General features: G+C 49.1%; 1 protein-coding gene across 1 annotated transcript; it reads right to left on the bottom strand.

Annotated features, from left to right (window-relative positions):
* Positions 1–3992: 3992 nt before the first annotated feature.
* ZNF683 (zinc finger protein 683) lies at positions 3993–23118 on the bottom strand. The gene is made up of 9 exons (XM_006862383.1): positions 23089–23118; positions 22214–22427; positions 19873–20528; positions 18668–18796; positions 17233–17488; positions 11040–11161; positions 10695–10936; positions 7639–7702; positions 3993–4742 (listed from the first exon to the last, which is right to left on the bottom strand). Exons 1-9 carry the CDS (start codon positions 23116–23118, stop codon positions 3993–3995), a joined length of 2463 nt encoding a protein of 820 aa, XP_006862445.1.
* Positions 23119–23381: the final 263 nt, after the last annotated feature.

Genomic DNA, 23381 nt, shown 5'->3' with positions numbered 1-23381 from the left:
CTACCCAAAATGGGGGGGCTATAAAGGCAAGAAGTGATTGGCTTACAAGCTTTCAAGAGGGAAGCTAGATCCAGAGGGTGTGAAGGAAGGTAGAATCTCCCCACTGAGTAATGTCCAATCTGTCTAGGCGGGGCTGATGAAATGAAATGCGAATAGGTCTCTTGTGATACAATAGTGAATAATTGTTATCAGGACTGATTGTGAGGGTTGGAAATGTAAAGGTAGATGTTTTGTAGCAAGGTGGGGAGTGATTAACTTTGTAGTCTAGGAGAGGAGGTCCTTGGGACTATCAAGGGAAAAGAGCGGAGAGTAGGACCCTACCCAGAGAAATAGTGACACCTGAGACGGAGGCAGAGACGACGATGTGGAGAGATGGAGCAGCTGGGGACTTTAGATCCAGAGAGGGAGAGAGGCTGTGTGATGACAACCTGGGGGGCGGGGGAGCAAGCTTGTAAAATATACCCTTTGGTTGATTGATGATGCATGGAGGGGATTGTAACCATGGCAATGAAATGATATACAATAGGATGAATACAAAACTAATGTTTTCCCATGTAAACTATCACATAATTCACAATAAAACATTAAAAAAAATCAAATTAAAAAAAAAATAAGGTAAATTGAGACTCTTTGGTTTGGCGGTTTGATTTAAAAGAGAGCAACAGCGTTTCTGGAGGGGCCAGTCTCCCACCTGGAGTCCAGGAGTCCCTTCTAGCTGTACTGACCGGGAGAATACTATTCTCAGACTCCAAGAACCCCTGCTCATTACCAGCCTCAGGATCAGTCTGTCTTCAGGTCTGTACCTCTTTTCTACAAGGCAGCCCCCAGAGACCCCACACTTATCAGAAATGGACCCACTGTCCCTAATTTCTAAGATAAGGGGATTCCCTTCCCCTACCTTTACTCTTCTCCCTCCTGAGAAACTGCTGGAACCCAGAACTTTGACCCTGCCCTGTGTTCCCAGCGGTGACTCAAGTTTTATGGGGGTCAAAGATGACAGGTGCTGAGGCCCAGAGAAGCCATCAAATCCTGACCTGATTTCAGAACCACTGGTGGCTATGACAGTGCCTGACATTTGGGTATGTGGGGGTGCAAACTGAGATGAATCCTCATTCTTTCCGCAAGCTTCCTGAGAGCAGTAACACACCAGATGCCTGAGGCCCCAATTCCTTCTCTGTCCTCATTCCTCAGCCCTCTTTCTTCTCATGGGACTTTCCTACCTCATGAGTCCTTGTCCCCTCACCAAGTCTCTTCCTGATTTCTGAACAACTTGGTTACAAATCGGGCTGCGATCCTTAAGGTTAGCAGTTCGAAACTACCAGCTGCTCCGCAGGAGAAAGATGAGGCTTTCTGCTCCCGTAAAGATTTACAGCCTCGGAAACCCTGTACAGGGTCTCTGTGAGTTGGTTCTGACTCCACAGCACATAACCACCACTACCACCACCACCATCCAGTGAGACTCCCGGTAGTACCGGTAATACATGGCAGAGCCTGGGCACTAACTCATCCACTCACTCACTCACTATTAATTGTGCCAGGTGATGTGTTAGCTCATCCAAAGCTGACTTCCCCATAAAAGTGGTATTCTAGGAGTCCAGGGGTCAAAGATTTAGACATAAAAACACAGGAATCACATCTGGAAGACCTCATGGGCTTTAGCAGAACAATAGGAAAGCAGCTTCGAAGAAGGTTGTTGGTAATCAGATCAGATTTTGTCAATGACTTCTTGACCATCAAATTCAATGCCTTTCTCAATCCAACCTAACCCCTGGACAACACCCCTGATAGTCATTCATTCCACAAGCATGTAGTCATTTGCTTCTGCTTGCATACCTCTAGGAACAAGGAGGTCACCACTTGATAGTTTATCAGTCCCATCCCTGGACACTCACAACTGCTAGAATGTTCTTCAGGCTATACTGGAATCTGCTTGCCTACAGCTTCCCCTCTGTCCTTGCTCTGAAAACAAACCTTAGTGGCTCAGGATGCCCCTTCTGGGTCAGCTGACATGCCCATTCCCAGAAGCCCTCTCTTCTCCAGGGCTCCAGACCAGAAGTGGATTTGTTGGCATGGTGACCTATGATCTCCAAACAAGATGTGTGGGGTTGGAAAGGGAGAGGCTGGGGAGGGGGCGTGGGGAGTGTGGGAAAGAGCTTTGTCTAACCCAACAAGTCCTGTATTCTCCCTGCATACCTGTGAGTCACCCCCAAACTAGGCCAAACCAGTCCACAGGCCCACATGCCGGCAAACACACGCTTTGTCACACAGGCACACAGACAAAAATACACACTTACAGAGACATACACAGTCAAGACACACACAGACACAATAACGGTTACAAACATACACACTCAGAGACACAACAGACACAAATCATACCTATACAGGCAGACACACTGACACACCCTGCATGCATGCACAATACACAGTTAATTCACAGCCACAAGCTCTCCTCCCCTTGAGACTCACCTACACTTGAACATGGACACACATGTGGTACACACGGATTTTACACACCTTCACCTGCAGTCTCAACTGTGTCTTGCACACACACACACACACACACATTTGCCTACTCCTGACCAGAGAATACTTCCCCAGAAAGGGACCATGTGGGATGGTGTCCTGGAGGTCATTTTCTTCCCTAAGCGAGCCCCAGTCTCCTTCCTGAGTTTGTCATTATTTACCTGTGCCCAAAATAGCCAGGGAGTGACAGGGAGAGCCCTGCACCCCCCAGGAGGAACCTTCCATTTCTTCCCTCCCACCCACTCCCACTTGGGCCTCTGGTACCTACCTTCGCTCTCTCTACTACGCTTCCCTCCTCTTCAGGCTAGGACATCCAAGCAGGTCTCAGGACAAGTGAAGGACCAGGCCTACTGACCCCTGCCCAGAATACCGGGGCATTCCCAAATCTGCCTCTGCTAGTAACAGTGGCTGTCAAATCCACCTCCAAAAGATTACAGAAAACTCTAGGGTCTACAAATCAACCATATTCAGCCCTCTGGTTTCTGCCTGAGAGGCAAGTTTCACTGATAGTTAGAACATAGTGTTAGAGAAACCTAGCTTCAAATCCTGGCCTCTTCGGTTCTAATTATCTGACTCTGGCCTAGTGAATTAACATTTCTGAGCCTCAGTTCTCCCATTGTAACTGGCGGCAGAGGAGGAGGACAGTGTTAGTTTCTGTTTCACAGAGCTGTTGTGAGGATTCAATACAGTTTTGCTTAGAAAACAAATCACCCATGGCAACCCATCACTATCATCATGAGGAACTTTTCAAAGTCCCACCTGAAGCCTAGAACCCCTTCCTGACAATCCTAGGAGGGGTCCTATTTATTTCCTCCCCAGCAGATTTTTGAGTCCATTCTTCTACCTCTGAGCCTACCAAGCAGACTTAGGAGAGTCATTTCAACACAAATAAAAACCAAAGCTTGGGAATCTTGTCTGTTCTGTGGTCACCAGCACAACGCCAGGTGGAGTAATTATTGCTGCGACCGAGGTGTTATTAATAAGCATCCCTGCTATTTCAGTAGCCCAACTCTCTGGAGTTCAAAGCATGTTCCTGTAACCAACCACCTCCTCCGTCCTCATCTCCAGCTACTAAATCCAGTCGAAAGCTCAAGGCCCAGAGAGGTTAAGCAACTTGCCCCAGGACATCCAGCACCTTGGCTGGGTGCCGATTCCCAGGCTGGGACTGTGGACTCCTAGATAGTACTGAGAGTAGTAGGTGTTGCTGAGGAAAAGGTGGCCTGTCTTCTCTGGGACAAGGTTTCCTCCTCCCCGGGTGGGCAGGGGAGGAGAGCAGCAGTACCCCAAGGGTAGAGGTAGGAAAGGAGGTCAGAGTTGGAGCAGGGAAGGGGTGATCCAGTCAGCTGGAGCTCAAGAAGCTGAATGAATGGGCCTTGAGTTGAAGAAGCCCAAGGACAAGGCAGATACCCACTATGGGACAACACATATCCCCTCCCACCATCATTCCCCATGGGACCGACCTCTGCTTACCGTCTGTGTGGGGACCCAGATGTCCAACTAGTCTGGAGCTCTTGCCGCTGAGCTGTGTTCCCCTGATGTGGTCGGCCTCTCAGCCGGGACTCTTGGGGTGGGGCGGTAGGGCACCCCAAGATGGGGCGTGGCCCCTGGGGAGGCTCCTGCCAGCCCCTGGATTCCTCAGGGCCGCAGGGGTGGGGATCTGGTTGGGCCGGTTCGGGCTCCTCACCCTCCTGCCCAGATGCCTGCCTGCATTGCAGGGTGACGGTGATGTGGTAGCGGGTCCTCCTGGTAAAGGAGCATACATGGAGGGTCTGGGTTGGCTCTGGAAGGGCTGGCTCTGGGGTGGTAGGCTCGCCCTTTGTCCCCTCTGTCCTTGTCCTGGGAAAGGATGCTGGGCGGGGCAGCAAGAACACTTCTTCCATGTTGCTGGGAGCCTCAGGCCTCACAGGGACCACTGCAGCTGGGCATGGGGACTGTGGGCAAGCACAGTTTGAGAGTCTTTGTTCCAAATGTTCCAGAGCTGGCACCAGGCATGAGGAGCTCCTGGCACAGGTGGGCTCTGCTGAGGCTACTGTCAGTGCTGGGCTCTCGGGTCCCATGGAGGCATAGCTGGCCAGGTCAGAGGCACTGCCCACAGCTGGCCTCTGCAGACGCCCCAGGGGTTGCTCAAGACCCCCTGAGCTGGTTCTTCGCTTCCAAAGCCAGGACCCATGGGTCCCTGACGGAAGGTCCCATTCTGAGCAGCTCTGGGTCTGGGCCTGAGGAAAGCAGAGATGGGCATCAAGAGGGGCAGGGGCATGGTGACACCCTGGGCTGCCCACCTGGCACAAGGGAAGTTGAGCAGGGATCTGACACCAAGCAGAGCTGCCCTGAGTTGACGCTTCCAGGCCACTGAAGCTGGGCAAAAGGACCAAACTCTGGCAAGGCCCTTCAAGGTTTAATTCACCACATCCCATTCTATCTATGAACAAGGAAGACCTCCACATTCTACTTGGAGAACAGTGGCTTGACTAAGGACACACAGCAAGCAAGGCAGGGAGGGCTCCCAGCTCCCAGGCACCAGCTTCCAGGCCTGCCCACACTAAGGGTGGTGACCTTGGCTTCCTCTTAGGCTGACTGCTGCCTTCCCCAGCACCCAGAGGTCTCCAGTCCTCTGGTGATGAGACATGTCTGCCCAAGTTCCCGTGGCCTCTGTACACTTCAGGCTTCCAGAGAGCCTGCAGCCACCTCTGAGTACCTCTCCCACCTCTGAGTACCTCTCCCAGCCCGAGAGCCCTACAGCATGCCTGGGAGAAGGGACTTGGGAAGAGAGATGTACAAGGGTAAGTCAAAAAGTTTGCTACAAAAATATAGACACTTTCTTTTTAATTAAAAAACAGTATCAAAACGTGTTTACGAATCAGGCTGTGAGCCTCAAGATCAGCAGTTCAAAACTACCAGCCGTTCCATGGGAGAAAGATGAGGCTTTCTGTTCCCATAAGGATGTACAGCCTCGGAAATCCTGTACAGGGTCGCTATGAGTCCGAACCGACTCCACAGCACATAACCACCAACCACCATTGTGTCTTGACATATCCTCCATTTAGGCATATATACTTCTGAAGGGGGTGTTTCCATCTCTCTAGCCCTTCCTTGAAGGATTATGCACGCTTCGATTTTCAATTTACACCGTGTCAAAATGGCAGTTTAGGCATCCTTGGGGAATTCAAATTGTGTTCTTTTCCAATATTGAGTTGGGAACAAAAAGAAGTCTGAAAGGGCAAGATCAGGGTTGTAGGGTGGATGGAGTAAGATTTCCTAAAGAAATTCTCACAGGTCAGCCCTTGCTCCCCTCAAAGAATGAGCAGGTATATTGTCAGTGCAACGTTCCTGGCCTTTTTCTCACCAATGCAATTTTCACTGTCTTAAAATGACTTCCTGATAAGTACCTGTGATCACCCTGTGTCTTTTGAGGGTCAGTGAAAGACACAGTTACTTGAGCTATCACCAGAATAGGCTGCCCTGTCCCCCCAAGTAAATTGAAAATCTATCAAGGGAGCTCTGGTAGGTAGTGGTTACGAATCGGGCTGCTAACCTCAAGGTCGGCAGTTCGAAACTACCAGCCGTTCCGTGGGAGAAAGATGAGGTGTTCTGCTCCCATAAAGATTTACAGCCTCGGAAACCCTGTGCAGGGTCACTATGAGTCGGAACCGACTCCATGGTACTCAATAACAACAACAACATCAAGAGAGCTGCCATAACCTTACAAGCTGACCTCCCAGCCTTGAACTGAACTGGCCCCACAAATCCCCTCAGAGGCCACTTTTTTGATTGGACCTTTTTTTTTTTTTGAAGGCCCATTAATGAAATGAAGATGAATTAATGAAACGAATTAATGAAGGGTATTACTAAAAGAACTTATCTTCAGCCATCTACTAATCACAGAGACATGTTTAAACATGTTTTGTTTGAAATAAACCTGTGCATGTATAAACTGGAACCCTAGTATCAATACTTTTTGACTTACCTTCATACCTGGGACATGAGTTCGCCAGGAAAGAAGGTTCCCCTGAAAATGGGGAATATCCAATCTCTGTCTTTTTCCTTTCCCAGGGACCCAGCCTAGCTGTAGGAGTGGGGGAGGAGGCTTAGGATCCCAGATTCATATGGACACTATCCCTCTCCAACCCGGTCTTAGGGAAGAGTTGTGTCCCTGCAAAAGAGGAGCCAAATATGGAGTCGACATTCTTAGCAGGAATGAATGCCTTGATTTACTAATCTGTGAACCAGACCCCTACAACCTCTTATTTGCCAAGGGCTGAGGACCTCAAGAGAAAGGAGAATAAAGTGATGGACTCTGGAGGTCTGGAGCAAGGCACAGTGGTACAAATGCTTTGCTCTCAAGTAACTTAGAGGTTAGCAGCTGGGATTCATCCAGCAGTACTGTGGAAGAAAGGTTTGTAAGGAGCACAGTCCAGAAAAGCCTATGGAATACAGTTCTACTTGTCTCAGTTTCCCCATATGTCAACTGGAGCGATAATAACAGTACCAATCTCATATAATTGCCATGAAGATTGTATGAGATAATGCAGAGTTCATGTAATGAGCACTCAATTATATACTTATTGTTGTTTTTGTTGTTGTTAAGTGCCATTGAGTCGGTTCTGACTCATAGTGACCCTGTAGAGGGTTTCCAAGGAGCAGCTGGTCGGTTTGAACTGCCAACCTTTCGGTTAGCATGTCCCAATTATATGCTGGTAGTTGGGAAACTGTGGCCAGAAGATGAAGCCACTCACTCAGAGTCATCCTTGAGGGGCCATACCAGGAAGTAGGAGAAAGAAAATGGAAGGAGGTCAGGCTAAAGGAGCGAAGGAAGCGAAAAGGTCCTGGAAACCGGCACAGATCCTACTTCCTTCCCAGAGGGCTCCAACATTAGGAAGCTCACACTTCCTGAGCAACCAGGCCCCATGCTGGATGTTCTACATCCATTACCTTATTTCTCATAGTGGTCCTGAGAGGCATTGTTGTCCCCATTTTACAGATAGGGAGACTGAGTTTGCAAAGAGTCAGTGGCAGAAGGATGACTACACATTTAGTTGCCTGACTTGTAATCCAGGGTTCTTGGCCTTACAGAGCCCCACTACCCCGAGTCTCTGTCCCCTTTGACTTTCCTACCTTGAGACTGAGATTGCTGGTGCTGCCTTGGGCCAGGGTAGGGCAGCTCTGGCCATGCCAGGGCCTGAGAAGGAAACACAGGGGACAGGGGTGAAGTAACCTCCTTCTGTTCCCACACCAGCCCCACAGACTGGGCTCCAGTGGCCCAACACCCAGCAGGGTGAGCCCTGAAGAGCTTTGGGAGAAGGTCTAGGTGATAGCCTTAGAGAAGGCACTACTCTGCCCACTCCATCGCCAGAGGCAGAGAAAGAGACAGGATGGATTTGGGATCAAAATGAGAACTAGACCTATATCAGAGAAACACAGAGAAAGGATTTGTTGGTGTTAAGTGCCGCTGATCAGTTCCAATTCATAGTGACCCTGTACAGGGTTTCTGAGGCGTGGCTGGAGAGTTTGAACTGCTGACCTTATGATTCAAACCAACCGTGCAGTCCAGTACTTATCCTACAGTGCCACACCAAGACTCCCAGAGAAAGGATTTGCTGTTTTTAAGTGCCGTGGAGTTGGTTCTGACTCATAGCAACCCTTTATGGGGTTTCAAGGAGCAACTGGTGGATTTGAACCGCTGATCTTGTGGTTAGCAGTCTATTGTTTATCCTACAGTGCCACATCAAGAGTCCCAAGAAAGAATTGTTGTTAAGTGCCATCAAGTCGGTTTCGACTCATAAGGACCCTCTATAGGGTTTCTGAGGAGCTGTTAGGGCCCCAGTAATTCTAAAGCTGGCCACCTACAGCCCCTCTTCTGTGTGTCAGACTTAGTACTAGGCCTTGTGCCTCTAAGATCTCCTTTAAACCTCATAAGAATCCTAGAAAGTGGGTATTAATGCTCCCATTTTTCAGATAGGAAAACTGAGGTCCATAGAAATGAAGGGTAGCCCTTCCCTGTGTACTCTGCCGCCATCTCGCAGTCAGCAAGGATAGGAGGCCTGTGCCTCAGTGCAAGGTTCCCATTACCAAAGATGGTGAGAACCCAGCCTAGATGGACACGCAGGCCTGGGAGCCTACTGGGCACCTCCCCACCCCTGACTCACCTGCACCCCAACTCCACCTCCTCCAGAGAGGGAGTGGCAGCACCACCCAGGCCTATAGGGCAGGTTTCTGCCAGGCAGGGTAAAGGGGGAGGGCGGGATTGCCAGGCGGGGAGGGCAGGGTCCTGGCAGGGGTGTGTACCCTCAGGCACCCAGTCATCCAGGCATAGGGTAGTTAGGGCCCTCCCCTTTCTCCTTGAGGTGAGAACAGCGCAAACTCCTCCCCTCACTCTGCCCCACTCCTCCCAGGTGGACTGAAGACAGCTGTGTCATGATAAGATCTGAACAAATTGCCCAGTAACTGCATAGACACACAAACACCTCCTCTTGCCTGCACTAACACCCATGTCGTCTGCAAATCCACAGCCTGTGAACTACGGGGCCCTCATGGATTTCTCAACCATTGAACCCTGCCACTCTGAGAGCCCTTCACTTCCATTCAGCTAAATGGGTTGGGAGAGGTGAAGCAATTTGTTCTAAGTCACATGGTTAGTGGCACCTTGGGCTGGCACGAAGTAGAGGCCTCCTGGCTTGCAATCCAGTGGTTACCCCAAGCAATGGGGCAGGGTGGCACAGTTTTGGAATGTGGGTTCTGGGGTCAGACCACTTAAGCTTGTAACTCAGTTCCTCCACTTCTCAGCTGTATGACTTTGGGCAGGTGACTTCACCTCTCTGAACTTCTATTTCCTCATCTGAATCATGCAGGATACCTCATAGGACTGCTGTGAGAATAAAATGAGATAATCCAGGTACAGCAGAAGGAGCAAGCGCTAAATAAAGGTTTATTATTACAAAAGAGAGTTCTCTCTAGGTGCAGGAGTATGGGGATGGGGGGGGGGCACCTCATCTGGAATCTGACAGAGTGACCAGCGGTAAATAGGCCAGTGATATGGGACTCAAAGTCCACCAAGGCAGGAAGAACTGTTTGTCTTCAACTTGTCTCCAGGGAGGAAATCATTGTCTGCAGGTTGACTGCCAGACCTAGGAAATTGTAAAAGGGATTTTAAAGTTTCAAAAGAGGACCTTAAAGACACTGTTTTCAAACATTAAACTGCCAAAGCTTGCGTTTTATAAAGGAGTTCTGGCAGTACAGTGGTTAAGAGCTTGGCTGCTAACCAAAGGGTCAGCAGATTTGAATTCACCAGCCAAATTCAAACTCATCAGCCACTTGGCCAGAGAAAAAGGTTGGCAGTCTGCTTCATAAAGATTAGTCTTAGCAGCAGAACTATGGGCAGTCCTACTGTGTCCTTATACAGTGCCGGAATCCAGTCAACAAGACTGGCTTTTGTGTTATATGTATTTTTACATTAATAAAAAGAACATTTTAAATACTGTTTTCACATCCACTTATCCAAAAGTGTGGTACACTGACATACGTATATTAATGTTCTATACACACATACCTCAGAGATATTGAATTGGGTTCCACACCACCACAATAAAGCAAATGTCACAATAAAGAGTGATGTCACACAAATGTTTTAGCTACCCACTGCATGTAAATGTTGCTGCAGGATAATGCATGGGACTGAAAGGTCGGTTTGAACCGCAAGGTCGGCAGTTCAAACCTACCAGCCACTCTTCGGAACGGACTCAAAGACTCTAAACAATAGTCTATTTGAACTCTGTGTGGTACTGTAAGACACTGGACTGCTAACACAAGATCGGCAGTTTAAACCAACCAGTTGCTCTCAGAAACCATATACAGGTCACTGTAAGTTGGAACCAACTCAATGGCACAGAACAAGTCTATTAAGTGTTCAAGAGTATTATTTAAAAGTTTGAAATATCATAAGAATTATCAAAATGTGACACATAGACAAGCTTTTGGGGAAATGGCGCCGGCTTGCTCAACAACGCAAGTTTGTCACAAACCTTTGATTTGTAAGAAACCAGATCTGTAGCGCGCAATACAATGTAATAAAGCGAGGTATGCATGTGGACGCTTATTTGAACACTTACTCTCTAACACACACATACAAAGCTCAGGGGCGAGCGGCCCCAATGACCCTCCTCTTTCCCCCTCACCTATCCCAGGCTCCGGCATCCTCTGAGATCTCCTTTTCTCTGTGCTCCCTCTGGCCCCCTAGCCTGGCCAAGAAGTGGGCCAAGCGGGCCCTAAGGCCCCGGCGCCGTTTGGCCATGGCAAGGACACAGACCCGGCCGTCGGAGCATCTGATCGCTTCATATCTCGGGGGCCACCCGGAACCGTGGCATTTGCGGAGAAACACCTCCTCCGGCCCGCCCCCCTGAGCAAACAGCAGCTCCGCCTGCGGCCCGTGCGGGCGGTGGCGCGACCCAGCTGCTGCCCGTGCCCAGGACGGGGGCGGGGGTGCTTTCTGCTGGAGGCGCCCTTCACCAGGCCCGCGGTACCAGGATGAGCGCTTTAGCCTCAGCCCGCTCTCCGCTCAGTCCGAGGTCCTTACTCAGGCCTCTGCAGGTGAGGGGGGTTGAGGGGAGAGGGATGGCAGCGTGCCGGCAGGCCCGGTCGGGACCTACGGGGTGAGGTGAAGAAAGAGGGGTAGGGGGCTTGCAGCAGCGTTGTGGGGAAAGCACTGGACTGCTAACCTCAAGTTTGGCAGTTCGAACCCACCAGCGGGCAGGTGGGTTCGGCAGGAAAAGATGAAACTTTCTACGCCCATAAAGACTTATACAACCTTCTGGGTTTGGTTTTTGCTTTGGGACTTGTAGGGGACGTGGGGGGTGGTAACAAAGGGGCTCTTCTGAGGCGGGGCTAGACGTTGGGGGCGGGGCCAGAGGTCAAAGGCGAGGATGGGTGTAGTCTGTGTCGACTGTATGGGCCTAAGCCTGCTGGGGCGGGACCAAAGACGACATGAGACTTTGATTACTGATAGGGGTTGAAGCAGAGCCCTGCTATTTGGTCTGTAACGGTGGGTACCCCGTGAAGGTTCCACTTTTCTGTCCTGGGGACATCTAAGACACAGGCAGGTCGCATGGGATAAGTGAATCTGCCCAGTATCCCGATGGGGAAGTGAACGGGGTCTCTTGGTGGAACTTGTCAATTCAGACGTTATCTGAATATACTGGAATCATTAGAGAGAGTTCGATAACTCCATAGAATAAACACTAGACTTAAACCACAAAGTTGGCGATTTGAACCCAACAGCCGCTTCACGGGATACAAATGAGGCTTTTTGCTCGCGCAAAGAATTTTAAAGCCTCGGAGGCTCTGTAATGAGTAGGAACAGACTTGACATTTAGCAACAAATAACAACAGGGATCATTAAAAGATTGAAATTGTCAAAGACTTAATTTTGCTTGGATCCACCATCAATATTCATGAAAGCAGTTAGGAAATCAAACAACGTATTACATTGAGCAAATCTGCTACGAAGACCCCTTTAAATATTGAGAACAAAGTTGTCAGTTTGAGAACTAAGGTGCCCCTGACACCAATCATTAATCCTCTGGGTTAATGCACTGGACCGCAAAGTCAGTTTGAACCACAAGGTCGGTGGTTCAAGCTCACCAACCACTCCGCTCCTCGGAAACCCTATTGTTGTTAAGTGCCGTCGAGTCGGTTCCAACCCATAGCGACCTTGTACAGGGTTTCCGAGGGTGTAAATCTTTTACGGGAGTAGAAAGCCTCATCTTTCTCCTGCGGAGTGGCTGGTAGTTTCGAACCGGTGAGCTTAGGGTTCGCAGCCCGATTCGTAACCACTACGCTACGGGGTCGCTATTGGTCAAAATTGACTCAACCACACTTATTAGCAATATGTGCATGTGAGAGTTGAACAATGAATGAACAACACCATAGAAGAATTAATATATTTGAATTATGATGTTGGTGAAGAATAAAGAAAGTACCATAAGCTGCCAAAAGAATAAATCTGTGTGGGAAGAAGTACAGACAGAATGCTCCTTAGAAACTAAAATGGAAGACACTGTCTCTTGTACTTTGGACATGTTGTCATGAGGGGCCAGTCCTGGAAAAGAACATCATGCTTGATAAAGTAGAGGGTCAGTGAAAACTGGGAAAGACCCCCAACAGATGAATTGACACAATGGGCTCAAATAGAATCATTGTGAGGAGGGCGCAGGACCTCTGTTGTGCATAGAGTCAATATTAATCATAACCAAATCGAGTACCCCTAACAACACTGGGATCATTAAGGAGTTCTGGTGGTGCAGTGGACTAAGCACTGGGCTGGTAATGTTAATGTTGGTAGTTCAAACCCACCACTGGAGAAAGATGAGACAGTTTTCTTCCTTAAAGATTTACAGCCTTGGAAACCCTATGTGACAATTCTACTCTTTCCTTATAGGGTCACAAAGAGTAGGAATTATCTTGAGGGCAGTGGTCCTGACTTTTGGTTACTGGGATCACTCACCAGAGGAGGATATTGTGGGTGGTGAAGCAGAGGGCCAGCAGGGCAAGAAAGCCCCTCAGTGAGAGAGACTGGCACATTAGCAAAGCAAGGGACCCGAGCATGCCAGCAATCATAAGGATGATGCAGAATCGGCGATGTTAAACATAAGGTCACCGTGAATCAGAGTAGATCCCATGGCAGCTAATAACTATGAAGGGATTTGAAAAAGTTTGTGCAAAGTAAAATGAAAAGAGTGAAATTTTTCAAGGAACGCTTTGCAGCCTTCTTGTATCATGCAGGCATTGGTCATTCGTGGTAAAATTCTTGCATTCCATGCAGAAGATCTGGGTTGACTCTTGGCCAACGCACCTGGCGGTGTTGCTCTGATGCTACGCAGGTTCCAGCCAAGTGTCCAGACTGAGAAAGACAAGAAAGCAAGGCCTGGCAATCTGCTTCCAAAAAGCAGCCAGTGAAAACCATTTGGATCACAATGATTCGATTCACAACTGCTTGTGGGGATGGTTCAGGACTGAGCAGCATTTGTTTATTTGTGCATGGGCTTGCCATAAGTCAGGGCCCACTTGAGGACAGCAAGTATAACAGCCACAGTATATGTGTGTGTGTTAGGTGCCATCAAGTCAGCTCCAACTCATAGGGACCCTATACACAACAGAACACCACCAAGTCCTGCGCCATCCTCACGATTATTATTATGTTGAAGCCCATGGTTGCAGCCACTCCATTTCATTGGAGGTCTTCGTCCTTTTTGCTGACTCTCAATTTACCAAGCATGATGTCCTTTTCCAGGGACTGGTCCCTCCTGATTACATGTTGAAAGTTCATCAACTCAACATCACAAAGTCTCACATTCTAGCTTTTAAAGAGCATTCTGGCTGTGTTGTTGTTGTTAAGTGCCATCGAGTTGATTCCGACCCATAGTGACCGTCTGTATAGGGTTTCCAAGGAGTAGCTGGTGAGCTTGAACCACCGACCTTGCAGTTCAAACGACTTTGCAGTCTGCCGCATCAGCCCACAGCACCACACTAGGACTCTGAACTTCTTCCAAAACTTCTTCCAAAACTGCCTTTCAAAATAGTCATAGTACTAGGTAGGCCCTTAGCTGACTAAGCCTGAGCACCTGCTACAAGAAAAGCTGCTGAGACCCACTCAGAGGGCTAACATAACCTATCCATTGTCACAAGCACTGTAGCAGGACAGGGAACTCAAACCCATGTTAGTAAGACTCCAGAGATTGAGCCTTAAGCAACTAGACTGTCTCTAAGAACTCTCTGCTTGGTCTAGGCCACATTTCCAACTGCCTGCAGGACACTCCCCTGGTGACCCACAGGCCCCTTAGCCTTGACATTGAATAGCTTCTCTGAAGTCTGTCTCTCTTCCTGGGTTTCGTGTCTCAGTAAATGACATTGTCAACTACTCTAGCACCCCAAACAATAAAACCTCATTTTTGTTGTCCCTCTTTTTCCCCATTCCCCAATCTTCGGTCAATTCTAAGCTACATTAACCCTGCCTCAGAAATCACTCCCAGGCCCATCCCCTAGTCTTGATCCCACTTGTTGCTAAGTGCCATCAAGTTGATTCCTACTCTTTACAACTCTGTATGGGTTTCTGAGCAGCGGTTGGTGAGTTTGAACTGCTGACCTTGTGGTTCAAACTGACCTTGCGGTCCAGTATCCTGCAGTGCCACACCAGGTCTCCCCAGTAGCACTGCACTATTCCAGATTTTAAACTTCCCACCTTACACACTAAGGAGCTCTGGTAGCATAGTGGCTACAAATCGGGCTGCGAACCACAAGGTCAGCAGTTCGAAACTACCAGCTGTTCCGTGGGAGAAAGATGAGGCTTTCTGCGACGTAAAGATTTACAGCCTCAGAAACCCTGTACAGGGTCGCTATGAGTCGAAACCGACTCCACAGCACATGACAGTCTTAGTTTGTGTTGAGACAATTCTGTCCCCCTGACCTACCCATTGTCACCTTCTTAAAACACCTATCTAATCTGGAGTCCTGGTGTGGCACTGTGGGTTAATGCACTGGACTGCAAGGATGGTTTGAACTGCAAGAATAGCAGTTCAAGCTCACCAGCCTCTCCTTGGAAACCCTATCTATACAGGGTTGCTATTAGTGGGAACTGACTCCATGGCATTTAACAACAATCTGTTTATCACATCTTCCTTGGGCCAAATTTCACAACGTGGAATGCAAGATTCTTCTAAACTTTACAGCCTTCCTGTCTTCTTCCACCCACCCACTTCTGCCTTCCAGCTTCTCAGAATGTTCACCATCCGAACACACTCTAGGATCCTTTTCTTGGGGGCTGCTACATCCTTCTTCTCCCATGTTCTCCCCATCCTACTCCTGACTACAGATTCCCACTTCAAGAGAGTTTATTCTGACATGTGAAATGGAGATGAGGTGAAGGTCCTTTCTACTCCGGTGATATTCCCTGCACCTGTACAGATGTACCGTATACATGGACACTGAGCGATGTGGGGGACATGAGGCAGACAGGATTCTTGAATAGAACACACCTGAGGATGAATCACAGCTCTGGCACTTGTATAAATTCAGGCAAGTCACTCAGCTTCCCTGAGCCTGCTCTGTCTTCTCTTAAATGGGAACCATAATTTCTATCCTTCAAAGAACCATTAGTGAATTACTGTAATATTATCAGTGGTTTTCTATGAGAGAAGACCAGAAGCACAGAGACAGCAGCTAGTGCCAGGCTCTGCCCTGTTTAGGCAGCTGGGCCTGGCTGAAGTCCTGGAAAAGCAGGAGTTAAAGAGTGATATTGCGAGTGCCAACTGGAGCCAGAGTGGGCCCAGCTGAGGCCAGGTTGGCACACAGGTGGAGCTCAGAGACCAATCCAATCCAAAGTAGCCAAGGATAACCTTCATTGTGTACATGGGCACTGTTGCTCTGGGTGAGGGCATGACCTGAGGGACCTCTCGGGATCCTGTCTGCTGGGGGAAATTGAAGGATTTATTGAGGGGATCAGGTAGGCTGTGGTTGGCAGCTGGAGTCCTCCATCCATACACACTGTCCCAAGTTTGTGGAACTGGAAATACACAAGAAGGTAATCAGGATAAGTGAGCAAGTGGGACCTCCTTCATATTTGGCAGGTTTGTGACCTAGAGACCAGTCTCCGCTAGAGAGGCCAATTGTCCTTTCCCCTCCCCCACCAGCTGTGTTCTTTATCCAGCTGCCTTTGGAGGCATATATATAAGGACATCCTGGATGGCAGAAGTCTTCTTAGAAGACAGCATTAAGTACAGTGCCCCCATTTTACAGGAGGAGAAGCTGGGACTCTGAGAAGAAAATGGTCCAATAGCAAGGCAACACCCAGGATTACAACCTGGGCCTCCCATCTACCCTTTTCCACCTAACGCTGCCTGACTCATGAGTGGGGTCAGAGGAGTGACAGGACAACATCTTGCACATTGAGGGGATCCTCTGGGATTTCAAAGAGTAAGACCATCAGGAGGAGCCCACGTCTGTCTGGAGTCCTTCTACCGCCTCCTTCCCTTTCCTGAGCTCTGTACCCCTTGGACCTTTGCCTCATGTGGGGACCTGGTACACAGATGATATCATGCATCATGAATGGACACTAAGCATCCTTGTCTTGCCTTCTTCTCTACCCCTGCAGGGGGGTTAGATCCCGGTATGTGCAGCGGAAGGTGCACACATCACCTGCCCGCTGAGGAGGCCGCCTGGCCTAGCATAGCAGGAACAGTGGCTGTGAGACCAGGAAATGGTGGGAAGCAGCAGAGAAACATCTGGACCAGTGGCTGGAACATGTGTCTGGAAGAAGCCATGATGCTCTGTACTTGGCAGCATTGTCTGTACCTTACAGAATCTTGGAAAGCTGGACCTGCCATTGGCAAACCTGGTCCCAGGCAGGCCTTAGACAAGCAGTGGAACCCACAGCCAGTCTTGACTTAACTGGCTGCAGACACCCACCCAATGCACAGACAACAAACGCTCTTCCTGGTTCTGTCCCCTGACCCGCTGGTGGTGCATGAGGTTTGGCAAATACACAGTGGCTTCCCCCTCCACCACTGAATTTAGGAGGCTTCAACTCATTAGTGAGAAAGTCATTTAATTGCTTGACCCCTGTCCCCTCCCTACAGCAGCCTTGGCACCACCATTCAGGCTGGGTGTCCTTGCTTTTTCTGGGGTGCTAAAGACCCCTTTGTCCTTGACTGTATCCCAACCCACCTTTCCTCTCTGATGGTGCCGCTGCAAGATCTCGTACCCCCTTTTGCCAGTGGTCACGGCAGGCGAGGGAGGCCAGGGGCAGGTGGGTGTGAGGGAGGCTGCAAGGTTGTAGGGCATGCAGCCGGTGGTGCAGCTTCAAGTGACTGTGCTGGGTGAAGCGCCTTGGGCATACACTGCACTGGAAGGGCCGGGCTCCTGAGTGCAGGCGCAGGTGGGTCTTCAGGTTGCTGGAGCTGCTGAAGCGTTTGTGGCACAGCTGATGGGAACGAGCATAGGCGTCATCTCTTTCCTAATGCTAGCTCTGGATCTCTGCTCCCCTCTTCCCCATCGTGATAACAATTCCACCCACCTAGCTGTCAACAGAAGGCCAACAGTTTTCACCCACTGATTTCTCCCTAAAGCCCACAGCGCCTGGCACATAAGGAGCCCAGCAGACTGGGTATAGATCTTGGTTCTTTGATGCCCTGTGTGACCTTGGATAGATGGCATCTCTCTGAGCCTTGCTCTCCTTATTGATAGCATATGACTATTAATACCTAACCTCACAGGTGTGGTAGACTGAATGAGATCATCACATAGCACCCTTAGCGCAGTTCACGGGGCTGCAGCATCAGTGAACGTAATTAGCATTATATCCATGATTAACTGGGTGTTAACACATACCAAGCATTGCTTGACTTGATGTACTTCTATGGTCTCGTGCAGTCATCCCCAGGACCCTATGACTAAGTACAAGTACAATTTCTGTATTACAGTGTAGCAAAACAGAGGCTCAAAGGAATAAGGCCACCAGCCTAAGGTCACACACCAAGTTAAAGGCAGAGCTAAGATTTGAACCCAGGCAGCCTGACTCTTTAGCCCAGACTTGGAACCGCTGCTTCATTTCTGTCTCTCTAAAGCGTAGTGGTTACGAATCGGGCTGCGAACCTTAAGGTCAGCGGTTCGAAACTACCAGCCGCTCCGCGGACGAAAGATGAGGCTTTCTACTCCCGTAAAGATTTACACCCTCGGAAATCCTGTACAGGGTCGCTATGGGTCGGAACCGACTCGACGGCACTTAACAACAACAAAAGCCCTCTGAGCTCCTAGGGTTGTGGTAAGGCTGAAAGAGGAAAGGGCTGACATTGATGAAGTGTCCTTCCTCTTGGTACTATGCATGCATTATGACGTTAACCATTAGTCCAGCAACCCTGGGAGGTAGATCATGGGTATCCATTTCCCAACTTCCCCTGACAGACAGACACCTCTATTTCCCCTCCAGTTCCTGGAAGTGACCTCCAATATCTCATCCCAGAGTCCCTAGGCTAAGAGGTCATTTTTACCTCTCCACCCGCTTCCTGCCTCCACTTGCTTAATAGGACTGGGAGTGGAGGCTCCAGGGGCCTAGAACTCGTCACCAGCTGTGGGAGTACAGGACAGGGGAGAAAAGTCTCACCAGGCACTCATGGGGCCGCTCCCCGGTGTGCACCAGGTGGTGCTTCTGCAGGTGGGCGAGCTGGGTGAAGCTCTTCTTGCACAGGGCACACTGGAACGGGCGCTCCCCACTGTGCACGCGCAGGTGGACCTGAGCCAGGTATAAGGGAAATTCTAACTGCCCAGAATCCCCAAGTAGAACTAGAATCCTCACCCAAGTCCCTGAGGACTGCTTTTGGACATCAAAGCCTCTCTTATCTCCTTTTCTTGTCTATCACTCCACTCAGGGCCTCTCTACCATTTCCTAGGGCACACCATACTCTTTCTGCTGCCCTGTGAGAAAGGAGATAGCAATGTTCAGAAAGCCAGGTAAGCGTGGTTCACAGGCCAGCATCTTCTGCATCACCTGGGAACTTCTTAAAAACACAGATTCCCAGTCATCACCCCAGACAGGCTGAATCCAAATCTCTGGGTGGGTCTCAAAAGTTTGCATCTTTTCTACCTTTCCAAGAGGTCTGAAACTCATGAAAGTTTAAGACCCCAAGAGGATCCAGTAGGTCTAAGTTCTCTATAACCATTAACTTTTCCTCCATTTCAGTGGGTACCGACTTGCTCATAGCGTCTTGGCTTTGAGAGCTATGCCTATGATCGCCCTCTGCTGGGTGATGCACGTAATGATGCCCACTGCCCAGACACTTGAAAAAGGTTGGTTGTCAGGTCTGTGATCTAGATTCACTAAAAACTACCCAACCTCCCATCTGGTCTTCAATAAAGTGAAGAAGACATTTGATTGTGGATCCAGGAAGGATGACTGTTGAGAGAAGGACTTTGCACTAGACTTTGGGCGACTGAGGTCAAGACTTAACTCTACCATTATATCTAAGTTACCTTGGGCAACCCCTTCCCAGTAGGCTCCTCAGCTTCCCCATTTTTAATTTAAGTGAGATGATCTCATAGATAGCTTTCTGGGGTGGAGAGAACATTTTGTGGCCATCTTATCCTGTATTGTCTTTCTACATACAGGGTCTCCATGAGTTGGCACCAACTCAAAAGCACTTAACAACATCAACGATGGGGAAGCTAGAGCCTAAAGGGTCACACAGTTGAGAAGCTACTCAGGAGTTCCTTCTGGCTTTAAGGTCCCTGATTCTAGGAGCAGGACTGGGAGCAGAGAGACAGATCATTGCAGAGTGCTGCAGGAAGCAGCTACACCCAGGAGACAGATACCTTGAGGTTGGAAAGCTGCCCAAAGCTCTTGCTGCACACATTGCACTCATAGAGGATTTTGCCATTCTGTTTCTTCAGTGGGTAGGGTAGAGCTGAAGTCCACTTTGTAGTAGCCACCATGCCAGCATGCTCCAGCCTTGGGGAAGAGGTCTGAGCAGCTCCAAGTCCTGGATTCTGGGTCTTGGAGGGCAAGTCTTGACCAGAGACTTGAAAGGCTCCTGGGTGGGGATACAGGGTCATCCCACAGGTGTAATGGTGTCCAGGCTCATTGGCAGTCATCAGCAAGCTGGGCACAGCCATGGTGGGGCAGGAGGTACCTTGAGGGAGCATGAAGAGGTAGGGGTACTGGATATAAGGGAAGGTCCCATAGGGGAACAGGTGAGATGAGGGCAGGAAAAGTGAATATGCAGGGTCGAAGAGGTGGAGATGGTATGGGAGCTCCTTAGAGGTGGGGACGGGAGACGGACAAGGACAAGGGCTGGACTTCTTTCTCTTCTGCCAGGGGGAAGAGCTGTTGTAAGGTGGAGAGGACTGGCAGGGAGGGCCCTCGCCAGCTTTTTCCAGTAGGCTTCCCGTTTTTTCCCTGTTCGGAGGATCCTTAGTTGTGAGTTTCTCAACAGTGGTGGAGTTGGCCTGCAGCTTCAGTGGCTGGTACCCTGAGCAGGAAAGGGAAAACAAGTGTTGGCCTTGCAGCCTGGGGTCAAATTCTGCTTCCCATCAAACCTGCCCAGCTCAGCTTGAACATGAACACTTCACGTCTCTGGGTTTCAGTTTTCTGAATTGCACTTCTAGCATTTGTCATGCTGAGCAATTTCAGGGAGAGGAAAGATTTGAGAAATCTAATAGACTTTCATTAGATTGACAGTCTTGGAAACCCTACACGGGGTTACGATGAGTCAGAATCAACTCAATGGCAGTGGGTATTGGACATCCAAGGAAACCTGGTGATGCAGTGAGTTAAGTGTTGGAGTGCTAATTACAAGGTTGGTGGCTCAAACCTACCAGCCACTCCAAGGGGAAAAGATGAGACTGTCCACTCCTGTAAAGATTTATATTCTTGGAAACTCTAATAAGTACTCTACTCTGTTCTATAGTTGCTATGAGTAGGAAACCATTTGATGTCAATGGGTTGTATTTTTATTTTTTAATTTGTTTTGGGGGGGGTTTAAATATATGGAAACAGAACTATTTCCGTAAAGATTTATAGCCTCAGGAACAGTTCTGTCTACTCTGTCCTATGGGGTCATGATGACCCAATGGCAGTGACATCCACATAGAGAAGTAAAGCTGGACAAATTGATTTGGAGTTTAAGGAAGAGTCTGAGCTGAAGACAAATTTTGGTGCCACGGGTCTGAATAAGATTAAATACATCTGTTCTGTCCAAAATGGTAGCCATTAATCATATGTAATTATTTATATTTAAATTAATTAAAATAAGCACACAAAAAAATCCAGTCCCTCGGTTGCACTAGTCATATGCAAGGTACAGTATTGGACAGGGCAGAAACAGAAGGCTTCCATTGCTTATGGGCCAATCAAATAGTTCTGATCCCAGAACGGGAAGAGAAGAAAGGTTCTATCCTGAATTCTGTGGCACATAAACATTCAGGAGGGAAGTAGGAGACGTAGAGTTCACAAGGAGACTAAGATGCAACCATCAGTAAAATAGGAGTGAAAGCAGAAATTATAGAAAGCACTAAAAAAAGAAAATAAAAAAAATAAAAAAAACAGATCTGTAATCTGCCTCACTGGGTCCTCATTTATTCATTCAGCCAACTTTACTGCGCTCTTCTGCTCTGTGTCCTGTGTTGGGGGGTTCCAGAAACAAAGGGCACAGAAGAATACTCCCTGAACTCTGGGAAGTTATAGCTGCATAAGCAAATGGTGTATCACAGTACAACAAACCTTGGAACATGGGTCTAGGTGAGATTCTACTTTTGTGGATGAAGAAACTGAAGCTCAGAAAAGTATAGTAATTTACCCAAGGACAGACAGAAAGAAAGGGCACAACCGGCATTTCACCCCAATTCTCTGACTCCCAATGTAATGATCTTGTACTCTAACTCAAACATTCTAGATGGACAAAGTGCTACCCCAAACTCTCTCATCAGTTATACTTGTAACTAGCTCCCATACCATGCTTGAAAAAGCCATAGGCCAACCCCTTTGACTTAGCCCAACCCTTTTGACTTGAAGCCCTCCTACCCCCAGGCCAGAACTGCAGGCCAAAATGTGGAAATAAATATGTCTAAGGCTCTGTTCTCACCAGTGACAATGAATCCCCTCCCTGCCTTCCACCTCCAGTCTGCACCAAGGTGCAGCCCCTTACTCTGGGCTTACTCATGCCTGAGGTGTCATCTCCGAGATCCTGCAGGACTGTGACCAGTGGTGCCGACTGCAAGGTGCACAGGTATAGTAGGTCCAGGCCCTGGGGGCATGTCAGCAAGGCAGACCTGGTCGGTGCCAGTGGCAAAGGGCATAGCCAGTTGGCGTAGGACGGGCCATGGGTATTCGTTGTGTCTGTGTCTGGAAGTGAGCTGAAGACTGAAGAGACCTTGAGGGCCGGAGGAAAGGAAGTTGGAGCTGGTGGCTACAACTCATAGGTCCCTGGGATGCTATGTCTCTAGCTTGGTTTCCAAAGTTGAGAGGAGAAGATAAGCACCCACCACCCCTATTTCTTCCCCCTTCCATCTTCACCCTTCCCCCACACAAGGACTTCTTTCTCTAAGGACGTTCTCACCCCCACCAAGAACTTTCCTGCCCCTCTTCCAGGACCCCTTATTGAACCCTGTCCCCCATCCCCTGTCATTCCTGACCATTATGATTCCACCATGTCTCAAATTATCTACTGTGTTTTGAATGAATCCAAGGTGAAGGTGGAGAAAATTCTCATCAAGACTATAAATCCCATTGGGTGGTTCTGAGCCTCCCTCCCACACTAAGGCCCAAAGCCATGGTCATACCAGCCAAGCCTTCTACATGGCCTTGTCCCTTCTCGTTACCCACTTCCCCGTAGGAGAATCTGGGCACTTGGGGCATAGGATAGGGTCTTTGTCATCTCAAGGGCACATACTTATAATTTGCCTGGAGTAACAGGTACTCAGGACCAGAGGAGAATGGAGCCCCAGGTCCCTTCAGACATTCCCCACGTCCTCCCATCCTCCCTCTAACAACAGCGGGCTGGCCTCAAAGATAGGGCAGAGATCCCACCTTACCTGATCACCTTGGCAGAACTGGACGTTCATACTGTGGGACTGAGAGCTCCCCGAACACCTTAGGGGCTCAGACTTGTGGCAACAACCCAGTTCTGGAGCTGGTGCCCCTACTACCTGATGGGAAGACGGTCACAGGTGAGAAGTATAGGTCCTCCATATAGGAGACCAATGTTCTAGAGCTACCTCTCCCACTAACATGCTGTGTGACCTCTGGTCGGTGACTTTCCTTCCTGGCCTCGGTCTCCCTATCTGCAAAATGGGAGAGTTAACATTGTTTGCTGTGTAGACTCTCA

The sequence above is a fragment of the Chrysochloris asiatica genome, unplaced genomic scaffold (genome assembly GCF_000296735.1).
Source record: "Chrysochloris asiatica unplaced genomic scaffold, ChrAsi1.0 scaffold00047, whole genome shotgun sequence".
NCBI lineage: Eukaryota > Metazoa > Chordata > Mammalia > Afrosoricida > Chrysochloridae > Chrysochloris > Chrysochloris asiatica.
The sequence above is the reverse complement of the archived record's forward strand: the minus strand, read 5'-3'. Positions and strand labels throughout refer to the sequence as shown.